The sequence below is a fragment of the Carassius gibelio genome, chromosome A20, assembly GCF_023724105.1.
Source record: "Carassius gibelio isolate Cgi1373 ecotype wild population from Czech Republic chromosome A20, carGib1.2-hapl.c, whole genome shotgun sequence".
Lineage (NCBI taxonomy): Eukaryota > Metazoa > Chordata > Actinopteri > Cypriniformes > Cyprinidae > Carassius > Carassius gibelio.
In genome coordinates this window covers 14,129,203-14,155,415 of record NC_068390.1, presented here as the reverse complement: position 1 = coordinate 14,155,415, position 26,213 = coordinate 14,129,203, and the positions used below count along the sequence as shown (strand labels likewise).

Below are 26,213 nucleotides of genomic sequence, written 5' to 3'. Positions count from 1 at the left end.
CTTCCTCTTTATGATGTGCCAAATGTTTTCTATGGGTGAAAGATCTGGACTGCAGGCTGTTCATTTCAGTACCCGGATCCTTCTTCTATGCAGGCATGATGTTGTAATTGATGCAGTATGTGGTCTGGCATTGTCATGTTGGAAAATGCAAGGTCTTCCCTAAAAGAGACGATGTTTGGATGGGAGCATATGTTGTTATAGATCTTGCATACACTGGCATTGATTTCCACATTTGTAAGCTGCCCATGCCACATGCACTCATGCAACTCCATACCATCAGAGATGCAGCATTCTGAACTGAGCTCTGATAACAACTAAGTCCTTGTCCTCTTTAGTCTGGATGACATGGCTTCCCAGTTATTCCAAAAAGAATTTTCAATTTGGATTCGTCTGACCACAGAACAGTTTCCCACTTTGCCATAGTCCATTTTAAATGAGCCTTGGCACAGAGGAAAAGCCTGCGCTTCTAGATCATGTTGAGATATGGCTACAGCGAATGGGACGGTGGAATGTTATCACTGACAATGTTTTCTGGAAGTATTCCTGAGCCCATGTTGTGATTTTCATTACAGTAGCATTACTGTATGTGAAGCAGTGCCGTCTAAGGGCCCGAAGATCATGGGCCTCCAGTATGGTTTTCCGGCCTTGACCCTTACACACAGAGATTGTTCCAGATTCTCTGAATCTTTAGATGTTATTATGCACTGTAGATGATGATAACTTCAAACTCTTCGCAATTTTTCTCTGAGAAACTCCTTTCTAATATAGCTCCACTATTTTTTGCCGCAGCATTGGGGGAATTGGTGATCCTCTGCCCATCTTGACTTCTGAGAGACACTGCCAGTCTGAGAGACTCTTTTATACCCAGTCATGTTGCCAGTTGACCTAATAAGTTGCGAGTTGGTCCTCCAGCTGTTCCTTATATGTACATTTAACTTTTCCGGCCTCTTATTGCTACCTGTCCCAACTTTTTTGTAATGTGTATCTCTCATTAAATCCAAAATGATCCAATATTTGGCATAACATTTCAAAATGTCTCACTTTCAACATTTGATATGTTATCTATATTCTATTGTGAATAAAATACAGGATTCGTAAATTATTCCATTACTTTTTTACTAACAATTTGTACAGTGTCCATTTTTTTTGGAATCTGGTTTGTATGTTGTTATATTATTGACAATAATATATTAGGTGTTTAATTTGCAGTAATAAATGTAACGCCATAGAAGGTTCTCAAACATCTTTATCTGCTGCACAGTCCTGTTTACATGTAATTGTGTTAATGTAATGTTAATTTATTACTAAAACCTCTCCAGGGTTATAGTTTGATCCTTTTCAAATTATTAGTTTTCAAAGTATTGAATATTAGCCTTCTCCAGTCGCATAATGTAATGAGACTAACTGCTTTGGTGGATTCTCGGTAGGCTCCAGAACAAGTGAAAGGAAACCTATTAGAGGCTGAGAAACTGTCTGAGGTCCTGCAGGCAAGCTGCTTTCAAGAGGGACAGACTGCTCTCTCCCAAGATGTTCAGACGCTGTTTGGAAAAACAACAGCCCTGAGGAAGATCTTGGAAGATGAGAGGACTCAGGAAGGGAACTCTGATCCAGATCAGTGTTCCATTCAGTGCATCAAACCTCGGCCGCCTGGAGTATCTACAGAGGAGCTCCAGTCAGTTCAGGTAGTTGTGGTGTCTCCTTTGCACTAGAAGTGTTAAGGGAGAAAAAGGTTTTGGTACATTTAGTGCCTGATCACACACAACACATTTTGGCAGTGAGAGGCTTTTTTTGTTGTTGTTGTTGTTGTTGTTTTTGTTGTTTTGTTTCTGCTAATATGACAGTTTCCTTATGAGCAAACCAAAGAGTTCAGAGTGCTCTCGCTATAATCCTTGTTTAAACTGACAGGACAGCTGATTCAGTGGTAGCCTAGGAACATTGCTCTTTTCTAAATAAAAAAAGTCACCTTGTATTTTTAAACTTGTGTTTTCTATCTGATTGGGGCCTTATAAAGTACAATTAAACAATATCAGTTGCCTTTTATTGTTCCAAACCTGTATGAAATCGGTTCAGAATGAGTTGAGGGTGAGTAAACAATGATAGAATTTGTCAAATTAACAGAAATCTCTTGTCTGCAATTATTCTTTGACAGGCGCGCACTTGCTTTTTCTTTCTGGGTCTGGTTTTTGGGCGGCTGGAGAAATGTCATTGAGTGTACCACTGTGGCGTGGGCACAGAATCACTCTATCCTAGCTAAAACCTTCTAAATGGAGTACCCACTCTGCTCTGCGTCTAGGGCCATTATTGTAGTTGGGCACCTCATTGCTTTTAAGTGCTTGTTTTTACCTGCTCTCTGAGAAAATTACTGGATGTTCCTTGTTTTGCTTTGTGGCACATTAGTACAATCAGGTGCATTTCTGATGCCATAGCTTATCTTTAGAATACATTATCAGCATTATACTGCTCTGGCTGATGGTTTCTCAGGAATGGTTTACATGGAGAATTGGAAAATGTGGCACACTGGATCGTGCGCATGCTGATGCCATAATTTCTAAATATTACTGTTTTTACTTTAAGCTTTTAAAATAACTTTTGTTGGAGTGAGTGAATTTCGGAGTATAAGATGCAACTTAGTCAGAAGATAAGTTACAGGGGCTGTGCCATGAATAGTTTTAAATGTTAGAACCAACATTTTTTATTTAGTACGTACATATAATGGAAACCAATGCATGTTAAAGTATCGGGAAATTTGCTGACGAGCAGTTGTGCGCACAGCCGAATTCAGAAAATATTTGAAATATCTTATATACCAAAATAAAGAGCAATTAAATAATCAAGCATCAACATAACAAAGGCAGGGATAAGCTTTTCTGCATCAGGCAATGATAGAGAAGATCGACGTCTGGCTATTTCATTTGGTGGAAAAATGCAGCTTTCGAGACCATTTATTATGGGCATCAAACATCAATTGCAGATCAAAATTAACACCAAGATTGGAACAATTACATTTATGCAAAGCCATTAACATACCAACAAATAAAAGCTGATTGATGTAGACTATTTAAAACAATGACAATTGTACTGGACAAAAAGTATGCAGTATTACAGTTTTATATTAAGAAAAAAGGTAAAAATGATATAAAAAATGCCCAGGAGTTGAATAAAAACACATATATTGCTGAATTAAGTTTATTAATGTTGTTGGGTCATAGTAGTTATGTTTTATTTTGCAGGTTGTCACTGACAGTGAATGGTCGAGTGATATAGAGCGTATGGATATAAAATTCTTGCCCTCAAAGAAAGTAAGTAAAACCAAACATATATCACCTTGTTCAGAAGAACAAGCAACCAAAGATGTTGAGAACCTTCCATCGGACCACGACACCAATAAGCAGCAGTTCATGTCTCGATCTAAAGAGAGGGATGAAACTGGATCTGTATTAAGAGAAGATGACAGCAAATTCACACATGGCTCATCCTGTGAATCACTAAAGCCTGTCTTTACCATAGTGCTGGACTCTGATCTTACCAAACCCAACCAGATCCCACTGACACAACCTGTCCCAGCTTCTTCAGTTAAATGGGATACTGTTTCAGTTGTTCATGATGGGACTGCAGAGACATCAGAGGATGGATTGAAACTCTTGGAAGTCAGACCAAATGTTGATGTAGCTGTAGATGAAGAACATGCTGTAATAAGCTCTTCTGATGAACCCCAAACCCCTGAGATCATAGAGGCTGATGTTCAAAAAAATGAAAAAGAGAAGCAAAATGAAGTCACTGATGCAGAAGCAGCAAGCCAAATGTATGTCCTCAGTGGAGGAGGCAGTGAGTCAGGGTCTGTATTTCACCAGCAGGATGTGCCAATATTGGAGAGTTATAATGAAGATGACAACATCACCTTTGAAGAGCCTTCAAATGAAGCAAATGCACTTCAAAAACCTCCAAAAGGTGTTAAAGGTAGGAAGAAGAACAGAAAACAAGTTGGTGTAGAAAAAGCAAACAATATCAGTAATAAAAAGCTGAGCACATGTAAATGTGAAGAAAAGAACACAACTCACTCAGAAAGCCTTCAGACTTCTGAGGTCAGGCCGTCGGATGCCATAGATATGGCCTGTGTCAGTACAATGACTGTGTCCTCAGACTTCAGTCAACCAGACACCGCAAAGCCATTGAGTACAGAAAACAAACGAACAGTGGACACTGTGCAGAAAGAGACCTTGACTCAAACTGAAACAGAGGATGGACATTTTGAAAACATTAGCATCTCACTTGCCGGAGGCTCCAATATCAATACCACAGATATGGTTTTAGCAGCAGTGGAGACCGTACAGTCAACACATACGAAGGAATCCAAACTAATGCCAGAAGATTCTACATCTGTTGTGACAGCTGACTGTATAACACAATTTTCTACCACAGTCCCATCAGAGTTACAACTCAGCCATGCTGAAGCTCAGAGGACAGAGTATTCAGATGCCACTTTCCCTTTGCAGGTAGGATTCACATAGTTAAATTCTTCAAAAATATAGGCCAATCTATTGCACATCTCATGTGTCGTCATTCACAAAAACCTTGGTGATCATGTTCAGTACCTGAATGAAATGTTTTTAATGTGCCTTTTTGGTATTCAAAACCTTTTGAAACTTATTTAACAATTCAGGAGGACAACATTTATAATAATGTGTAGTGAACTCACAGTGCTTTTGCTACCAGCATTACATTATTTATTTTCATGTTCAGTAGATGCCTTTTCATGTAACGTTTTACAACGTTCACAGTATTCCTTCAAAGAAGCAAATGGTTAAAGAATATCAGTGAATGAAAATCATTGAAATGAGTTTAAAAGCTCTATAATTTGCACTGAGACAATTACATTGATTTTCTCCATTTGTAGTTGATGTACTTTATTCTATTCTATTTTATTTTATTCTATTCCCCATAGGCATCATTGCTGTATCGTTCCATGTGTTGGCATTTTAATAGATTTAGCCCTCTAGCATTAGCATGGTAACTGTATGTTGTAGCACTAATCCATTTGCTTTGATATCATGTTAATGCAGTATTGTTTCTGTAAGTGTTAACTTCATTAGGCTTCATTATACCAACTACATTCTGTTAGCATTACTTCCTGCAGTACCGCCTCCTGAGGTTGTTTTAAGCTTGAATGCACACCACGCCTTTAGAGGGAAGACTCCATTTCCAACTTGGCAGCATTCCTTGTTCTTCTGACTCCGTGACTTAACGAGTCAAAACCAGTGCAGTTTCCCTTTTAAATGGGCAAACAGGTGCAAGCAATTTTGTGGTGAAAACTTTCAATCAAATATCAACTGACACTTGCTTTATTTGTAGTATGAAAAAATGCACGGAGCCAAATCAGATTCATCTGCCGGGAGCAAAATGTTCAAAAGCAGAGGATCAGGAGCAGACAGTGAGGATCAAACGAGGCATGCGGAGCAGCCTACCGGGACACGAGCGTGGGCCACTTTACTGAACACCATCACTAACGCTCAGCCACTTCTGATCACCAGTCACGCTACTGAGGTACGTAATGTGAACACTTTATGATTTTGTTCTGGGAACAACTAGAAGAACAACAGCTAGAAGCAATTTTTGGTAAATTAAACATTTACACTTTTGAGACAAAAAAATGGCTTCAGAAAAAAAAGTTTCATTTGTATTTCTAATATGTTATAAGTTAAAACCAACATTTACTTTTGCTGTCAAATATAACTGACTGTTATCTGTTAATCAATTCATTTTAATCCGTCTTTTACTTAAAGAACAGATACAGTATTCCTTCTGGGATGAAATTGCACAGCAATGAGAAATTTCCTGTACTATATTCTGCTTTTAACTTTAGAATTAAATTTCTGTCTGTGTTTTAAAAAAAATTCACTTTAGTTTCAAGTTTTACTTTTCTTTTTTGCAGGAATCTAGACCAAGGAAAGATTCCTGGCTTAGGAACACATCACTCTTAGAGTCTGACAGCTGTCTGGCATGGACTGTCCTGTGGGTTTTCAGATGTCGGTACAGACCGGCCCAACTTAACATTGTACATATGGCTCATCAGCTGGAAGAAGTTGAGGTACAGGACATTACTTCATTACACTGGTTTCTCCAAAACTTTTGGAGAGCGTATTCAAAAAGCAGTTTTCCTTGACAAAAATGCCAGCTCAGTGTGGACAGATGGCCAAAACAGAGAGAAAAAAATCAAACAAACCGTATTGTGCATGAAAAATACTTTGAATCTGGCTCGCAAATAAACTCTTGAATTATAACCATTTAAAATGACAGTAACAAATGTTATGACATGATGTCTGTGTGTCATAGATCTGCCGGCAACATGTCCTGGAGCAGGTGTCTAGACTGCCTCGACGTGAATCTAATGCAGGATACACTACAGAGCTTGAGCTGAGCATAGAGGGCAGATGGAACAGAGTACTGCTGGATACCTCAACCATGGTGGAGTTCAAAAAAGCACAACTCCAACAGGTCACACAGTACCACCAGCAAACACGGGTTCTCACGGATACTCTACACAATCTGGAAGCTGAGCTCAATACACTGACACCGTGAGCATCCTTGACATTTTCTGTGTGTTTGTGTGTGTGTGTGTGTGTGTGTATTTAGAGAGGACAATATACAAATTTTATTGTGGTCCCCACATTTTTTGGAGAACAGCATATCAATCATTCAGAATGATGTTTTATTTTTAATTATAAAAATGCAAAAAAAAAAAAAAAAATTGTGTTTGGGAAACTTTTAAAAGTAATGCATTACAAAATTGCGTTACTCCCTAAAAAAGTAACTAATTACATTACTTAGTTACTTTTTATGGAAAGTAATGCGTTACTTTTTAAATATGAGCAGGGCTTGATTGTTTTTAATATAAGAAGTTCTATAGCAGATAAAAGCCCTTCACACAAAAAAGTGTCATGAATAAACCTCAGACTGAAAGATAAGTAAATTCCTGTCTGTACAATAGAACACAGGAGAAGATTCAGCACTCTTGAGCAATTACAAAAACAAACAAACAATGAAGCACAATTGTTAGTTTATCAAAAGTCACTTTTGCTTATTAGTATGGTTAAACTGGATCATGGAAGGTCAGCAGCAAAGACTTTAGTTAATAAAATAGGATTAGATACATTTGTGTTAAACATATTTAATTATTGCAGGTTTGCGTCATATTCTGAGTTTGCATTTCACTGTTTTAATTCATTTTGATGAATACTGTTATTTTTTTGCAAGTGGGATGAATTAATGCACATTCAAATCTAGTCTAGAACTACATCATGTTCACACAGCACACACAATGAATGCCTTTGTACTTCTGTTTTCTCCCAATATGGGGACAGGAGACTTGTCAGTCAATAAATGGGGAAAAAATAACTGGCATTACTTTTTTGAATATGTTATTTTCTTGTAAACTAAAAAGTAATGCATTACTTTATTAGTTAACTTGAAAAAGGTAATCTGATTATGAAACTCATCTGATTATGTATATGTGTGTGTGTGTAGTAAACTATTGGAAATAGTCATAATAAAAATGAGGGGGTGTTGCAACATTGAAGAGTAACCATATAATTTTCACATTTTTGAAGGGATTGCATTGACAGCAGCACCTTGCAAGTGGAGAAGCTAAATGCATTCTTGAAGAACATGCAGAAGAAGAAATGCACACTAGAGGAGCTCCTACAGACATGCTCTCAGGTTTCAGCCCATCTGAGTGAGGCAGAGGGACCTGTGGCCTGCATTGAACCTTTTAGGACTTTACAGGAGAGATGGCAAACTATAGAGCAGGTTGCCTCCAGCAGTCTGTGGTGTGCTAACGTCTGCACAGCAGAAGCATCTGCACTCCTGCAAAAAGCCAAAGATCTGCACCATGAACTGGAGCTTCTGGAGAAGTCTGTTTCCCTTCCGCATCCCTCTCAAGGACAGATGGACTGCCGAATTGAGCTACAAGAAACTGTCAGAACTGCAGACCTTGCATCATTAACTGAGCACTACTTGTACCTTCTTGATGTCTCTCAGGCTCTTGCCTCAAGTCTCCTGGGAAAAAAAGAGCTCAGAGATGTGGAGGATGCAATGCAGGGCCTGAATTCTCAGCTTACACGAATTCAGGAGAAGCTCAGCTCTCAGACTTCGAATGGCAATGGCCGTTCACCGATCACAAGGATTATCAGGGACTATGTTACATGGGCTAAACAAACGGAAAGCAAAGTCAGCAGGAGTGGGAGGTTGGCTCTGTTTTCTGAAGAGGCAAGTCACCAGGTCAGTCACATGAAGAAACTGCAGTCTGAAACATCTCTTAAGAAGTTTCAGCTGGCCACTGTATTGAAAGAGCTAAGAGAGGAAGTTACAGGACTTGACAAGGAGGATTCCATGTCTCCCACCCTTGCTTCCCTAGAGGATTTGTATGTTAAGATTACAGAGAAGACCAAATGTGCTGTTGCAGAAATGAACAGAATGTTTCATATACGACAGAGACTGTGGAAACAGATCACTGACAGCAGCTCTTGGTTAACCTCAGTATTAGAAAAAGAGTCTGGTAAAACAGTGGCTTCTGAACCTAAAACTACTATCCCAGAATTGAGGGTTCAGCTTCAAGTATGCACAGAGGCTTTGAAGGAAGCCGAGAGACAAGCAAATAACTTGGATACTCTGTTAGATGAAATAAAAAATGTGAATCACGGTCTGAGTGTACCCGAAAGCTTTCAGCTTATCAATAGGCTAACAGCGTTACAAGTAGAGGTCTCTAGGGTTGTGAACCGTAAGTGGGCATTGCACTGGGTGCTTGAAGAACTCCTTCATGCTCAGGAATCTTCTGTTGAAGAGCAGAACATCATCCTGAAGAGTTTGAGACAGACGAGTGCTGATGTCATGAGGCAGAAGTATCCCTTAACAAGGGACTCACTCTTGGCTCTTGAACCTGTTCAGCACATCCTGATGGAGCTCCTGTGCAAGGTGCCGGAAATTCCATACTGCCCCGATTCTCGGAGGAAAGAGATGCTCAATGCTGTACTAGACCTACAGAGGAGAATGCATCTGCTGGAGTTACAAGCGAAAGAGCATGAGGAGTATGTCATTTTAAGGCAGTGCATGGAGAACTCCAGAGAGGTGGTGAAGAAGAGCTTGTTGCAAATTGTAGACTCGACTGTAGGAGCTGACATAAGGCTCGGTTTTTGTCAGGCTGTTCTGGTGGAGCTAGCTTTGGTGAGAATGACATGTCAAGGGGCCACTGACCAGCTTGAGGCCATTTCCAAAGATCTCTATCCATCCCAGCTGACAGCAGAAAGGCAAAAAATCTGTTTGGTCTTAGAGCAGCTCGCTTCCTGGGAGCTCACAGTAAAAAATGAGGCTAAAACCCTTGAGTGCTCTCTAGGGGAGAGACTCAGGATTCCTACAGATCTCAGACCATTCACTGAGCTCTTCAACCGTGTCAGGCAGGAGCTGAATGAGTGCATCTGCTTGGAGCCAGATTTTGAGACCATTGAAGCTGAGCTACGAAAGCACTGGATGCGAATCCAAACCGTTGAGTCTGTACTACGACTGCTGGAGCACTGCAGGAAAGCAGTAGATGCTGAAAGCTACCAGACGACCATTGGTATTGGCCAGAAAACTCTAAATGATTGCAGTATGCGTATGGTAAGATCATTGCGTCCATGCATTTTAAAATCACTAGTACCACTGGAATGCTACTTTTGTAACCATTGTAGTTTTCTAAAATTATGCATGTGATAGCTTTGGTATTTTTGAAGGATTTTTAGTTGGACTGTGTATAGATTTCCCAAATTAGTTTGTTTGAATTCACAAGCTGTTGATTTTTTTTGGTTTCGATTTTGATTCTGATTCATTTGGTTATATTTTACTTGTATATCAATTTTCTCTCTGTTTTCTAATATTTTATACTAATTCAAACCAGTAACTCATCTTTTTAACTATTCATTAAATTAATCAGTTTTAAAAGAGTCAATAATTTCGGCATTTGGGCAACATTGGTCACATAGTATGTTTTTAACAAACAAACAAAAACAACAACACCAGATTTTTTTATTGGATTACACTGGTGATGTTTTGTTTGCTTTACATGCAGCCACTACCAACCATTTAAAAAAACACATTTATTGCAATTCATTTCATGGTACACAGATTTTTTTTTAATGTATATATATTTGTTGTAATACAGACTGTGATATCTGCAGCAGGGAAACTGCTATACATAAAGCAATATCTTGGAGTTGAAATTAAAATCACGATCATTTGGAAAAACTGAATGTTTACCCATCTCTAGTTTTTAGAGAGCTATGTGTGTTGTTTTTCCAATTTCTAAATAGTTTGTGTTTCGCTATCCAGGACAAGCTGCTCCAAGCTTGGGAGACACTGAAGCATTACCACTGGGCTGTTCAGGGTGCAGAGAGCTTCTTTCAGCAGATTAGATCCAATCTCATGATCCCCTCTGATGGCTTCAAAGGCTACAAAGAGGAGCATCGCTATATTGATCGGATTTTTAGCACTCTGGTTGAGGGTTTCCAGGCCCACTTGTCTGAAGTTGGTGCTTCTGTTCCCCAGCAGACATGCCTCTCCATCCCTCTAACTGAGCAGCTTCATATCAAGGTTTTGAGTCACCTTCTAGTACAAGATGCCAAATTAGAAGCTCAGGCTCAGCTCAGACTTGAGGTCTTACAGAGGTTGGTCATACTCTATAAAGCATGCTATGGGTTGTTTTTCTATAAAAACTTCATATCAAATTGGAAGATGATTTAGTAATTGTAAATAGTGTGGACTTTTTGGATTATTTGGGGAAAATATTTCTACTAATAATCATGCATTTTCTCAGAAAGCTCTTTAAATGGTACCACATACGGTAGAGTACTTGAAAACATTTTCCTCAGAAAACAAGCCCTGAAACTATTACTCTGGATGGAATACATCTATTTGGTTAAATAAAATGTACTAGAGGCAGTTTTATTTAGCTGCCTTTAAAGGTTTAATCTTTCTGCTCCAATTTAGGTACATGAAAGACCAAATTGTTCACATGAGTCACCATGAAGAAATGAGCAAACTTCTCAGAAATGTTGATTCTCAAATCTCTAGTCATTGCTTAAGTCAAAAACCGGCTGATTCCGAAGCCTGCCAAGATCAACAGCTGAAAGTAAAGGTTTGTGTTCATTATATACCATACACAGTCACTTAATTCCATTTTTTTTATCATGCATGTTTTGATTGGTTTAAATGCATTGCAAGAATGTCTATGGAGTCCTTAAAGGGACATTTCACCCAAAAATAAAAATTTGATGTTAATCTGATTACTCCCAGGGCATACAAGATGTAAGGGACTTTTTTTCTTCAATAGAACACAAAGAAAGATTTTGTACTTAAACCATTGCAGTCTTTCAGTCTCATAATCTCATAATCTTAAGTGGTGGGTGGTGTTGGCGCAGTTGATAAGACACATGCCTTTGGTGTGAGAGACCCGGGTTCGAATCCACTGTAAGACACCAATGTGTCCCTGAGCAAGACACTTAACCCTTGGTTGCTCCAGAGGCGTGTGACCTCTGACATATATAGCAATTGTAAGTCGCTTTGGATAAAAGCGTCAGCTAAATGAATAAATGTAATGTAGGTGGATGGGAATCACAGCTTTGGAAGTCCAAAAAAATACACAAACAAAACCAAATTAAACCCTGTGGCTCGTGACAATAAACTTATGTGTAAAGACACAAAACCATTGGTCTGTGCAAGAAACTAAACATTATTTGTTGTTTATTGTTTTTTACCTCAGATTTTCATCTCACTGTCTGTCTTGAGCGCTTTCTTCTCAACAGCAGGCGCCTGACACATCATCCTCTTCTTCTTGCTTTACAGCAGATCACAGACTTGTAAGTGCACCCCCACCACCTATCTCTCAAATGGATTATTGACACTCCTAATTGAGATTATATATATAGTGTAAGTTGTCCATTTGACAGATAGGTGGCAGTAATGCACTTATAAGTCTATGATCTGCCATAAAGCAAGAGGAAGATGATGCTTCAGGCATAAATTCCAATCCACTTACATTATAAGGCTGATAGATTGCAACGGTTTGAATTAAAAATCTCAGTTTGTTTTCTGCTGAAGAAACAAAGTCATGTACATCTTGGATGCCCTGGAATAAGCAGGTAAACAAATGTAAATTTTTGAGTGAACTATCCTTCTAAAATGATTTGGGGAACCAGTGAAAACTTGCTTCCCTTTTGACTCCTGAAAATCAGTCTTTCTTGGTTCCTTGTGCTGCTACTTTTCTCATAACACTGCAAGTATGCTAGATGTGTGCACTAAAAATCTTCATCTGCAGTTGCTCCAGACAGAGCTAAAGAACGTTGCTAAAAGGCTTGAGGAATTGAGGGAAAGTTGTCCAGGTCTACGCTGCAAAGCACCTGTGGATCTGATGCTGGGACAGCTCTGGAGGTCTTGGGCAGTGCTGCAGTGGAGAGTAGAATCACTCAAAGCCAGCACGACTCATAAAGAAGCAGAGTGGAAAGACTTTGTGATACGTGTATGTAAACATTTATTTTATTTAATTGTTTTATTTTATTCATTTCTTTTTCAGCTTTTTAAAAAGATAATTTCCTTATAAAATTATTAATAAAGTGAGCTGTTTGTTAACCCTTTCTATTCATGTTTGGGTCTGCTGTGCAGCTGAATAAATCAAAGGAAGGTCTTGACAGGCTGCAGAAGGATCTTCCAGACTCCTCTATGGTGGCGGGATCCCTGGTGGATCTTCAGGTTGTTCTGAGCCTCACTGAGCGCCTTCAAGATGGAATTGAGCAGGAGCATCACACTTTGGCATCTCTACAACACCATGTGACACGATTGCTTGGGGTCTCAAATTTGCAACAGCTGAAAGTGTGCCCTCAAATCTGCCAGGACTTGCAGTCTTTACAGGGTCACTGCAGAAGGTATGACTTATACACACAGACACATGAATGCATATATGTTAAGATATACTATTTATAAAGCTTCTTTTTCATGTTTAGCCTCAGGGATCAGAGCAATAACATCCGTCGGGAGGTGCTTTTTGAGATCCAGGAGTTGGGTCGTGTGCAGGAGGAGTTGAGTGCCATTCAGCAGAATGTTCTCTCTCTTTTGGTGGTTTTACAGTCAGAGTCAGCTGCTCAACACTTACAGGTTGGTGTCTGTGTTTGACATTCAAGGCGTCTGTTTCTGCAGTCCTTGGTGTTGATGTTGTATTCATTGTGTTTTATTGCACTGTAGGAAGTCAAAATGGAATTGGTTTCACAAAAGGCTCAACTACAGGATGTCATGGAAAGAGTGCAGAAGAAATGGAGCTGTGTACCCTCAGAGATTCAGATCTTACAGAATGAGCTTGACGTCTCCATGCAGGAGGCCAAGGACAAAGTAATTATAAAAAAAAGCAATGCCTTGAACGTGAAAAAACAACAACATTTGTTTGCTAATCTTTTTGAAAATATATATTTAAAAAGTTTCAGAATTTTGGTGTTGTGTGTTGATTTAAATTATTTTTTTTTTCAGTTGGGCATGGTCATGGAGAGAAGTGGTCCTCTCTGTAAAATGGGTGAGCTGATTGGAGAGGTGACCGTTGGCTTGAATTGTGTGCAAGCCCTGCTGAAGCAAACGAGTCCTAATTTTTCTGAGGCCAAACGTGCACAAAAGGTACTTCTTTCTTGATTGCATTCACATGAACATTATTGACATAATCAGTCAGTTGCTTTGTTTTTTTCTTATAATAATCTTATTATATTCTTACTCTTTAATCTTAAAAATAAGTATAAAACAAACAAATTATAGTGCCATAGTCATTGTAAGCAATGTTTATTATAAACAGCAAAACTAATTCATGTAAAGCAAAACTGAAACAACCGGTGTGTGAGTAAAGTGCTGTACAAATAAAGATGGTAATACACTACACACCCAGATTTTTGCTCTGATTTACGGTCTGGACAAGTTGATGCTAGTTGCTGAAAATCACAGCCAATCTGCAGATCTGAGTTGTCGGATTACATAGAAAATCCTGTAGGGTATGATGGTAACAGACCCTCTGGGCCTGTTCACTCTGATCAGTTATCGGTCTGATTTGTTGAAATGGTTCCATGTATACCTGACCATATAAATGTGTGTCCATAAAATGTAATTATATAAATCCAATCTTCAGTTCCCACGCTACATGCAAATTTAACGGGGTTCACATCAATGAAAGCAACAGATGTGCACTGCATTTTATTCATCATCAGCTAGTTTCAACATTAAAGACCGCAACGGCAGACAAAGTGCGGCATCAGCACTGGAGTTAGTCTTACTACTTTTAATGAAGATGATGCATGATGACGCCCGCGACTTACTTGCCGTTTCATCTGTGGCAGTTTGCGTGTGGCTTGCTAAAGAGATAATCAGCTACTCATCTGCGGCAATGCGCTACCATCATATCTGGCTGTGACATGTCATATAGCCTATAACAAGCTCTCGCACATTTATTATTTTAATATTTTAGGAGGACTACATATGTGATTTCAACAGACAGATGCAAGTGGTTTAAGCGATCAGATTTAAATCTGTCTCCAAAAGCGTTTCGGAGGGCATTCACACTCTTTCCATGATCGGATGGCAGTCTGTTCAGAGAAGACTCATGAAGTGACCAGGTGTAAACAGGCCCTAGCATTTTTTAGCTTAACACTATAAATCCATCCTTTCAGTCCTCCAGTGATCCTCAGTTGTTTAGCCTGTGATGGTCAGTTTTTCCTTTGTAACTTTTAATATGTACAACAAATAAGATAATACAAATAAATTAAGAATAAAAGTGAAATAATAAGGCTTCATCACATATTGCATGAACTGTTCTTCCAGCTCTCACATTTCAATTTGTGTCCAATGAAATATGGTGTCAACAGTAACCGAGGTCTGATGTGCATCTGTGCCTGTGTGTGCAGCGCATATGGGATGAGCTGGACCAGTGGCACACGCGGATAGCTAAGCTGGAGGCTGAGGTGCAGGATCTGGCTGAGCAGAAGCCTGAGAGAGAACACGTCCTCATGGACCAGCTCACAGAGCCTCTGCAGCTCTATCAGACCACAGCCAAACAGGCCGAGCAAAGGACCGCCCTCATCAGCAAAGTCAGATGTTACCAATAATCATCAATTCACAACATATATAATGCCACTTACAGCATACCTTGACTGACTTTGTCTTTCAGATCCCTGCCTGTCTGCAGGACTATGAAGGTTTACTCAATAGCTCCAACTGCTGGTTAAGAGAGGCTCAGTCCTGGCTGGTGGCTCCCAGAACCTACACCACTGCGAAATGCATCCACTGTCACGCCAGTTCCCTCAAGGTCAGGTCGAAACCTCACATTAAAGCCATTTTGCTTTTACATAGTAACTTGTTAGTAACTCATGTGATGTGTCTGCAGATGACGCTGGATGAATCAGAAGGATACAGGGCAGCTCTGGAGGGCTTGCTGCCTGTCCTGCAGGAGATCACTCTGGTGTGTGACACCAGCCCTCAGCAACAACTTCTCCAACGGTGTATACAAAACATCACACTCGTACAGCAAAGCATTCTGGAGCCTCTCTCTCACCTTCAGCACCTAGCAGCTGTAAGAACTATCATTACACTCCAAAAATCATAAATAAATTATATTTACTGTTATATTTACTCATTGTCTAAGGATTTGCAGTGTCAAAGTGTGGTTCAACACTAGGTTTTTAGTTGTATCAGTTCCAGTGAAATTTCATGATTCCTGTTATCCGTTTTGGTACCACAACTATTGAACACAGTTCCTTTATACAGTATATATTAACGTAAGAATATTAAGACATTAAATCAAAACTAAAGTGTGCGTAGCCTTTAAGTATTTCTCAGTTAGGTAAACATTTTTTGTGAACATAATAACACTAATGAATAAATATGAATAAAGTAAATGATGCTTGACTATTTCAGTAGCACCAAATGTTCAAGAAAAGCAAATATTAATTGTTATAGTCTACATAAGATGTGCACTACTGTTCAAAAGTTTGGGGTCTGCAAGATTATTATTTTTGTATCAGTATTGTGGAATTAATTGAAAATACTGTTTTAGTATAGTTTTGATAAAATAAATGCAGCCTTGGTAAGTATAGAAGACTTACTTCAAAAACATAAAAAATTGGAAGTATTGGAACATTTGACATCTGTAACAGAACACAATTCATTTGAAGGGTTTTATGAGATTCCCTTACATGAATTACTTTCTAGAATATAATACTGTGATGAGATTTCTTAATTATGTACTCTATATTTTAATTGGAATTCACTTATAACTTGTTTTTAGGAGATGGACGCTATTGAGGCAGAGGTAAAGACAATGGAGAAAAATATAAGTAAGATCAGAACGATCCTTTCGACCAGTGACACAGAGAACATTTCTCCTGAGGAACATCTCGAGAACATACAGGTACTGTACGTCATGTCTTTCTATTTTCTGTTAGGACTGTAAACATTTACATTACCTCATATCCCTCCCATTCTCTGGAACAGGTCATTCTGGATAATGTCCAGTCAATGAAGAGGACCATTGATGAGATTGAGAGCTGCAGGGCAGGTCTGGGGCTTCCTGCTGGGGCAGAGCAAACTCTCACAGCCTTCCGTCGGGCCCAAGAGCTCCTGCAGCCCATCCAGGAGCTACAGCAGCTCAGCGTGGAGCAGAACGCAGCTTTAATGGTCTGTCGCTCTAACAGTTTGCTTGTGTTTACCAAGAGTCAAGGTTTCCCGCTTACTAAGCACTATTATGGCAATTTCCAGGTGCTCCTACAATAATAGTTTTATTATTTCAAAATATGCAATTAATATCCTTCCGTGAGCCTGCTCTCCTCTGATTGGTCAGGTGGCCCATTCTGTTTTGATAGGTCTACCAGATATAGCGCACGTCTGAAACCATACACCCATTGCCATTGTTCATATTTTGAATGCTCGATAGAAAATATAAACATCCATTATTTATCATACTTACAGGTTGTGATTCAGTGGAGCCAGCTGGTCCAAATAAACTGTGTACTGAAAGTGTTTTGTGAATCCTATGTTGAACTCCCCCAGAGATTAGAGAAGCAGTCACTTCTTTCTTTTGGGAGACAATAACTTTATTTATTTTGCTTTATAACTTTACATATCATTTACATTCACATACAACTACATGACATACTGCATGAAAGGCCAAATTGGAAATTCGACATAATAGGGGCACTTAAACTTATTTACTACATGAAAAGCAGCTTTCTGTAGTTAGGGTGTTTTTTTTTTTTTTTTTTTACACAACATTAAAATGTTAAACTTTTACAACTTGTATAATTGCAAAAGAGGAAAGTGTTAAATATGCATTTACATATGAATGCTAAATTTTAAATGCATATAACTTCCACAACTGGTTACCATTCGATTTAATTTCACTTAAAAAATAAAATAAAAAAGAAGCTATTTTGTAGATTATGTATTCCTGTGACGTGAATGGCTTTTTTAAAAGTTTGAATGTTTCTTGTAGTCCTTAGATTAAAGCTGCATTACGTAACTTTCTTTGTTTTTAAAGTGATCCAAAATCAAATACTGAGCAAAACACAACCAACCATCTCCTTTTGCCTGATTCACAACCTTTAAATGAATTACGGTTGTCATAACAAATGACAGCTATTCAGTTCCAGTGCGGGCATCCAACCAAACAAATAAATAGACTACTATCAAGCTATGAAACAATCTTGATGAGTGGAAATTTTTTCATCCATTTACAACAATTGCAGCATCAAATATAATAATAATATTAATGCTATGTTTAAAATGACCTTTGTTGGTTCATCTTATGAAAGTGGAGTACATTTGTAGTGTTTTTAGTGACCGTGACCGGCACGTAACCACTGTGGGAATGAGAGGATGAGAATATCCCTGCATTTAAAGCCAACTCACAAAAGGGATGTGTGGGAGCCTTGATTTTTCTGATTGTGCTTAAAAATTAAAGTGCTTTTAAACTTTAATATAGTGTGGCGATAAATCATTACAGGCATGGCTTTATTGGCAAAGGCAGTAGTATCTAGTTGAAAAGCTCTCATGGCTTTTCTCATGATCTTTATCATGTGACCTTATAACATTTGACTGTGGTTTGCCAAAGTTTTACAACTTGATGAAGCTAAGTATTTTACTGATTTTCTTTTCAGGCCTCTATTGCGCAACCAGCTGAAATGATTCTCCCTTCAAACCAAAGCACAGAATTCACGATGCCTCATCTTTACACTGGAGATGTGAGGGTAAGTCCATCAACACCTTAGAAGACATCTAAAATGAGGATGAGTAAATAAGACTAAATCAGCTCAATAGTTCTGTCACTATAAAACCCTAAAGAATAATATGTCCTTGCATAACCCTGGTGTATCAGGTGTCCATGGAAGCCCCTTTCATTGAGGAGGAAGATGAAGACCATCAGTCTTCATCCTCAGGAACTCTCACAAGCAGTATTCCAGAGGTTAAGCCCTCAAAACCTTCAATTTATCTCCCAGGCTGAATGTATCCCTTTGCCGAAACCTGAAAAGCAAACGTTTCTGAACTCGTGTACGGTCTTGAACTTTTTGCTATGGCTGTTTATTTGCATGCATTTAATTATTTATTTTTATGTATACATTTATGTATGGAAAGCATTAATGATCTAAGTATAAATTCTAAATAAATGTATATAATACTATTTATATGCATATTCATATTTACATACTTTTTTAGATCTATTTTCTCTGTAATTTCACAGGAATTGGTCGTAGATGCTTTTGTTAGTCTTGGAATTGCATGATAGCAATAATCTCAGCTCTGTTGCTATTAGAGTATATGCTAAACACCCATTGCAGAATGCCGGATATAACTCCACTTCTTCTATCAGTAACCGTTTTCTTCATTTGTCTTTATGGAGCCTATTCTTCTAATGCACTTGGCCATCATCTCTAATAATTTTTAATCATTTCATCTAATAATTTGTCCCTTTTCTGTGCCAGGACCCAGATGAGACAATAGAAGAGGAAGACATTAAGACAGGCACTGCCTCTGCTGTAACAGAGTGTGTCATTAAGGTATAGCTTTTATGGCAGACGGTGATTCATTATCATTAATCCTCACATTCCTCATTGTGAAATGGATAGTTCGGACTGATTGGATGAGCCCTGTTAAAATTTATTGTAAAATGCCAATTAACACACACACACACACACACACACATATACATTAAAATGTAGTTTATTCCTGTGATGCAAAGCTGAATTCTTATTATCAGCTGAATTGTTAGTTTAAAATTGCTTAATATTTTACATGTATACAATACAAACAGAGTGGGATCTATTAACAATGAATGACATTCATTAAATTAGCCCCAGTGTTGGCTTATGTACTTTTAGATACCTAAATGCAACCTTTAACCATGGTGAAACCACTGCAAAGCTGCTAGTGGCTTACTGTTTTTTGTTTTTGTTTTTAGGAATCCTCTCCTGAAGAAGTAGTTGATTTTCCTTCAGATAAGCATGTAGTACAGGACACCGACACAGGAAGTTGTTTACTGGAGCCTTCTGGCTTCCCTGAAATGCCTGGCATATACAGCAGACCAGTTATTGAAGAGACAAGTTCTCTACCTGCACTAACATCCCAACACTTGAAAGAATTTTCAAATGATAGTTGTCTGAAGCCTGACGAGGAAAAGCAAAACGAGTGCACAGAAACCAAGCTGATTGAAACCATCCCAGCAATGCCAGGAATATGCTCAGAAATCACCATGTTAAAATCTGAATCTGTAGATCAGAATGAAGCAACTGTAAACACAGACACAGGTACAAGTGATCAAGGGAAAAATACGGCCACAAAGCCACCTGTAAATGTTTCTGATGGTGACCAGACCCAGACAGACTCTAAACCCATAGACGGCGAAGCTCCTCTTCTGCTCTCCTCCCAGCTTATAGAATGTGTGCCACAGGAAGATAAAACACTGGTAACTCTATGTGAAATCTAGGTGTAAGATCACATGTTATTTCATTTCCACTATGGTCAGTGGTTTATATGATTAATTACTGCCGTTCCTACTCTTTAGGAAATACAGAAAGATCTGATTGAGGCCTCCATTCAAGAGACCAGCAGCCAGTCTCAATTTCAGCACACAGCATCTGTCAGCAATGTGTCCCAGTCTGAAGGAGGAGGTGAAGATCAAGATCGAGAGGGTCTAGTCCAGCTTCTCAACTCTTTGAAGGAAACATCGGAGACCCTTGGATCATGTCAGGAAATCAGTTTTTTAGAGGTCAGTTTCAGCCTTGCGAAAATGCTTACTAAAACCAAAGAACTACCCTGAGAAAGAACAAGTGTCTGTGTGCATTTTCTGACATTTACAATACTGTTCAAAAGTTTTTGGTTATTAAGGCTTTTTAATGCTTTTGAATTAAAACCATAGTTCCCTGCGTAGGGAACGAGACACTGGGTCCTCTAGTGGCCGCTATGGGAACACCTTGTCGTGACCGGTGTCTAAAGCATACATTGAAAAAACACCAACTTGTTGGCCTCTGACGTCACTACCAGTGCGACTATGAATAAGCACCGGGAGAACACTTCATTCCTTTCTTCGTCTGAAGCTTGCGTCTGAAGCATGGCAGGGAGCTAGAGGACGCAGTGTGTCGATCCATACTCTCAGGTACATTTATAACCTGAGATGTTCCCTTTCAAGGGAACATCGAACTATGGGGAACAGTATACCCATGCCACCATGCTGAGGGGAGTGCAGGCCAGAATCATGGCGAGCACGAAGTATCAACTCTACCATTTCCACGGGAGTTGCCCCTGGGGCGTTTAGACGGCTGTCTGTGACAGTACCCCTTATGGCTAAAGGCCTAAGATACATACCCAACTTAATTGTTAGGGCCTCGGCCCAGGGTACAGCTGAAGGCTTGGAATCAGGAAAGATTCCTTTAAATGGATACGACTAAGAACCTAGCATTTTCTACCAAGTCTTGCCTGTCACACAGGGGCTACTGCTAGCTTACGCATAAGCTTGCTGAAAGAGCTGTCTCAACAGTTCTCTAGTAGCAACACCCTGTTTAGATAGGTATCAGAGGATACATAGGTGTAGTGGCGCCCAAGATGAACAGGGCATTTACCAACTCAAGAAAGGGCACGAAGCAACCGCGCAAAGCCCTCACCATATAGGATTTTAGAAAGAATGCAGAATACTAGTGTGCAAACTTACATAGCATGGATTTTCAAATACTGTTCTAAGGAGGGGCTCTTGTGGCACTCTGATAGAGCAGCTCATAGATGGAATGTTGCATCTCAAAACAGTATGATTGAGATTCATCAGTTCGATCTATGGAAATGAGACTGGAGCACTCTGAGGAAAAAAACAGAGAACTCATCAGTCGCATCAGAGCCCTGAACTTTTCGATCACAGTCTCAACGGTAATACTGAGAAGTTCAGAAGGCGAAAGCTGAGTATTGAGAAGAAAGCATTTTCTTTCTTCCCGACGTCTGTCAGGTTCATTCACAGACGTCTCTCCGCTGCCACCATGGCCGCCCTAGTCCCGCCCATGGCGGAGGCGGCCTACTTGGTAGCATGGAGAGAGGTCCTTGGTGCGGCATGGCTACCTGAACAGGAGAAAGACCCTTGCCTCCATCCAGGTCTCTTAACAGATCAGCCTGATATGCTTGAAGCACCACCATCATGTGTAACAAAGCCACAGCCTGACCTGCTACTGCGTATGACTTGCCATCTAAGCCAGATGAATTTCTGAAGGGGCTTAGATGGCAAGGAAGGAGTTTAAGAGAGGATGTGTCCCCGGCAGAAATTTTTTTATTACTATTTTTTTTTTCTACAGGGGGCATCCCCTCATACCCGCTTTCGTGCATCACCTCGATGTCGGCAGGTTTACTCTAATGCTGAAACCGAGGGATGCTAGAAGAAAACGGCCTCTTTCATTTCTTTTTGATATCTGTATGGAGATCATGCAGAAATGGAAGGCTCATCTGATATATATTAAAATGTGATATTTATTAAAAACCCAAACTTTTGAATTGTAGTAAATTTATAACCAAGAAGGGACAACATGTTGAAGAAGTTAATCTGCAGTTTGGACAAATTCAAGGTTATATTCATATCTGAAAAAAAGAATCAGACAAGTGGCTGACAGAAAACATTTCACAGAGGCTCTTATACGGATTCTGCTTTTCTGCATCTTTTATTTCCTGCCTTCACAGACGAGACAGCATTTGTTAGAGATTTCGGTGTTTGCATTGAGTTCCAGTGAATCACAGATGGGAGACTCAAACAAACTCCTCAAGGACCTTTCAAGGATCAAGGTATCACCAATTCACTTGCAAAGTCTACAGAATAAAACAAAACTTAAACAGAAAAAAACACCTTTCCTTAGGTTGTACAATACAGTCTCCTCTTTACATTCGTCCTCAATATGTAAATGACATTAATAACATCCATTTACTAGTTTAATCCACAGCATGAGTTTTTAAGATTTGTTTAAGATATATTTATTTAAATTAAATAAATGAATATGTATTTCTTGTATTTTCTTTGGGTACCTTTTGTCATTGTAATATGTGACCATGCAAAAAAAAATATTTTTGAAAATGTTTTAGAACTTTCCAAATAGACACAAACATACTTTACAAAAGCATGAAAATGTATCTGATGACAAGGTAGACAGCAACATTTGCTAATGTAGGATTGGTCGTTAATGTTTGAAGTTCTGCTCTAATGTAAGCGTTTTCTCTGTAAGAGTCTGCAAAGCACCACCTGGACTTTGAAACTTGAGCGGCGGAGATCAATGGGACAGAATATTGTTGACCTCCAGAGATGTTCTGAAGCTCTTCTGAACGGTCTGCGGGGTCTCCTGGAGTTGGGCTCTGAGCGCCTGCTACGCAGTCAGGATGCACATCCACAAAACTGCAGTCAGCTGCACTGTCTGCTCACAGAACACAAGGTACACGGATGACCAACTTAGTAATTATATTATTATTTAATAAATAAAACTTTTTCTGACTTCTGGAATGACTCTAATGATGTATGGAATTGAATGGTAACAGAAATACTTCCGAGATTTGGGGCAGAACCTTGTAATGGTGAAGCTGCTATCCCAGAAGCTGCCAGAAGGGGCACTGCAGGCCCATGCAGAGGTGGAGCATTTCATATCAGCTCTTCAGGATCAAGCACAAACTCATGGTGTCCGAATGCAGCACAGCTTAGAGGTACAATAACATGATCTTATTCAGACAGTAATGTTATCTATCTACCCCATTTCATAACACATTCACATCATAATTAATATTTTGTATCATCCTTGCGTCAATCAACACTGTTGTCATGAACGGTTCTAATTTAAAAAAACAAGATTTTATATGAGATTTATAAAATGAATTAAGAGAAGTGAGCAACAAGAGCTCCCTCAATGCTCTTTATGTGTGTTGTAGGAGTGGTCTCAGTACGAAGAGGTCACTGGGAGACTGCGTAAGCAGTTGGATGAGATGGAGACAAACATGTCCAGTCTGGATTCAGAGCCAGAGGGAGACCTGCAGGGTCAGCTGCAGTCCTATGAGGTTAGTTCCCCGCATCCCTGGGAAGAACACTAATGGCTGCATTTCTTTAACATCCTTTGAGCCAGGGCTGTGTTTATTTGATGGGAAGGTTTTTATATTCTATGGCTTCACATGAGAATTATAGAAATTCCAATCGGTAATCTTAATCAAAGTTTTTGTCTTATTTTCCAGTTTAAATATGTGATTTTTTTATTTTTTGGAGTAATTGTAAATCTTGAACTAGGTTATTGAATTGTTTTTCTTTCTCTATTGGCAAAATGTTTCTGTGGTTTATGCTAAAGACTAATATTTAACGATTGACTAAAGCCATTCAACATTACAGTACAATTGTGAGCTATAGGTTTGAACATTTATTAGACCTTAAAAAAATAACTTCTAATTTAAGTGAACTTATGTGAATCTTCACATAAACCCATTATAATGTCATGTCATATTTAGCTGCATGTACCCTTCAGCAAGTAGAAAATTAAATATACAGAAATCAATAAAATTATCAAACACTACATTCTAAATTAAATGTAGATGAATATTTTCATCTTACAAAAGTTGTTGGTTTTCTTTTTTTTTTTTTCTTCTTTTGTTCTTTGTTTCACTAGTTCACGCTTACATATAATTAGCTGAGGTATGGTATGCGTATTTGGCGTGCTGTCCGGGGAAGGGCTCCGAGCTCGGGAATTGCCCGAAGCTAGAGTACCCCCCCTTCCCCGTATATTGTAAAGTGAACTTGAAGTGAGGAGATGGGGTGGAGGAGGGATGCTGATAAACCGTCAATGGATAGAGGTAAGTCAGCGATATTTATACTGTGGGATTGATTACTTGATTGTGGTCCACCTGTGATGATTAGGCTAAGTATCTGACGCGCTCCTCCCGAATCTTCATAGATAATTACATTTCACTAGTTCACGCTTACATATAATTAGCTGAGGTATGGTATGCGTATTTGGCGTGCTGTCCGGGGAAGGGCTCCGAGCTCGGGAATTGCCCGAAGCTAGAGTACCCCCCAAAAAGGCAAATGTACAGGAGGACAGCCGCCAGTTTAAAGAATGCCCCCCAAAAAGCAGAGTACTGGCGGGGGCTGATTTGGTTTCTGAGAAGTTATCTCGTTGGCAGGCTGGAAGGGCCTACGTACTCCGGAGGGAGCGACTTGGGCGTTGGGAGAGTAGGCCCTACCAGCTGCAGCTAGTGAACTACGTGGTTGTTGGCGCCCGGTCGGTAGGGCTCGGGCCGATGCTCAACTGGAGTTTTTTGGCGTTGGATCGGTGAGCCCTGCCGGCCGATGAGGAGGAGCGGCGTGGTTGTGGTGCCCGACCGGGAGGACCCGAGTTGCCTCGACCGGAATAGGTCACGGTGTCGGCGTACGGGCCCTACTGGCTGATAGCCCCTGCTATTCAGTGGGTGAAGGGCCTAACGCTGACCGAGAGGGCCCATGAAGCCTCCGACAGGAGATTGAGACTCAGGATGACGGACGTCTGGGTCCTCTCGGTTAGGCAGATAAAAAGCTTTTGGGCCAGCCGACAAGGAGGACTCTGGCAACATCCGAAGGGAGATCCCGACTCACGGCATCGGCTGGATGAGATTCACTTGCGGCTGGCAAGCATAGGCCCGTCCGGGAGACTCTCGCCAGACGTCTGAAGGGAGCGCACGCGACAGACGGGTAAGCCTCGGCGGACGGGGAGGGTTGGAAAGGAAAACCCGACTGGGAGGACTCTCGCAGCATCCGATGGGGCCTCAAACTCAGAACATCGAACGGGTAAGCCTCGCCAGACGGGGTTAAAAGATGTGAGAGTAGCTTTTTTTTTTTTTTTTTTTTTTTTTTTTTTTTTTTTTTTGCAGGATTTGGCGAGAGGACGAGACTCGTGGCGTCGGACGGTTAAGCCTCGCCTACCGTCAAAATGGAAAGGTAAGTTGTGTGGCCGAGAGACTGTTGCCGACGTTCGAAGGGAGCACACACATCGAACGGGTAAGCCTCGCTGACCATAGAAAAGGAAAAGGTAAGGTTGTCTAACCGGGAGGCTCTCGCCGGCGTCCGAAGGGAGCACGCGCATCGAACGGGTAAGCCTCTCCGGATGGCGGACAGAAAAGGTAACGATAGGTGGCCAGGGGGCTCTTGCCAGCGTCCGGCGGGGACAAACTGGGTGAGCCTCGCAGGCCGTAGGTTGGAAAAGGTAAGTTTGCGTGGTCGTTAGGCTGTCGTCGGCGTTTAAGGGAGTTTGCTACTCCTGGCAAGAGACGGTTTAGCCTTGGTGACCATAGGAAGGAAGGAGAGTTTATTGTGTGTTAGGTACTTGCAGCATTTAAGCAGCTTGCTTGTAGGTTAGTAACCTGAAACACACAGTAGGGTCGTGGTTGGCTGGCCAGGAGGCTGTCGCCGGCGTCCGATGGGAGCACTCACATCGGACGGGTAAGCCTCGCTGGCCAAGGGTGGAAAAGGTCAGGTTGTCTAGCCAGGAGGCTCGGACCGACGTCCGATAGGAGCTTAGCTCCAGGAATCGAACGGGTAAACCTCTCTGGCTGAAGGACGGAAAAGGTTGTCCGGCCGGGAGGCTCTTACCTTCGTCCGACAGGAGCTTAGCTCCCGGATAGAACGGTTAAGCCTCGCTGGCCAAAGGACGGAA

General features: G+C 40.3%; 1 protein-coding gene across 4 annotated transcripts in view; it reads left to right on the top strand.

Annotated features, from left to right (window-relative positions):
- Positions 1-26,213, top strand: part of LOC127938164 (nesprin-2) — a 92,503-nt gene that overhangs the window by 30,731 nt on the left and 35,559 nt on the right. For all 4 annotated transcript variants that reach the window (XM_052534599.1, XM_052534598.1, XM_052534596.1 and 1 more), the window contains 27 exons: positions 1,428-1,682; positions 3,231-4,493; positions 5,350-5,541; positions 5,930-6,085; positions 6,331-6,572; positions 7,605-9,648; positions 10,357-10,691; positions 11,014-11,161; positions 12,341-12,541; positions 12,685-12,944; positions 13,023-13,173; positions 13,261-13,404; positions 13,540-13,680; positions 14,952-15,134; positions 15,215-15,352; positions 15,431-15,616; positions 16,331-16,453; positions 16,537-16,719; positions 18,198-18,287; positions 18,416-18,502; positions 19,020-19,094; positions 19,496-19,999; positions 20,099-20,302; positions 22,246-22,347; positions 22,782-22,985; positions 23,089-23,250; positions 23,473-23,598. In XM_052534599.1, the coding sequence (XP_052390559.1) occupies positions 1,428-1,682; positions 3,231-4,493; positions 5,350-5,541; positions 5,930-6,085; positions 6,331-6,572; positions 7,605-9,648; positions 10,357-10,691; positions 11,014-11,161; positions 12,341-12,541; positions 12,685-12,944; positions 13,023-13,173; positions 13,261-13,404; positions 13,540-13,680; positions 14,952-15,134; positions 15,215-15,352; positions 15,431-15,616; positions 16,331-16,453; positions 16,537-16,719; positions 18,198-18,287; positions 18,416-18,502; positions 19,020-19,094; positions 19,496-19,999; positions 20,099-20,302; positions 22,246-22,347; positions 22,782-22,985; positions 23,089-23,250; positions 23,473-23,598 (7,899 nt within the window). The remainder of the gene's footprint in view (positions 1-1,427; positions 1,683-3,230; positions 4,494-5,349; positions 5,542-5,929; positions 6,086-6,330; positions 6,573-7,604; positions 9,649-10,356; positions 10,692-11,013; positions 11,162-12,340; positions 12,542-12,684; positions 12,945-13,022; positions 13,174-13,260; positions 13,405-13,539; positions 13,681-14,951; positions 15,135-15,214; positions 15,353-15,430; positions 15,617-16,330; positions 16,454-16,536; positions 16,720-18,197; positions 18,288-18,415; positions 18,503-19,019; positions 19,095-19,495; positions 20,000-20,098; positions 20,303-22,245; positions 22,348-22,781; positions 22,986-23,088; positions 23,251-23,472; positions 23,599-26,213) is intronic.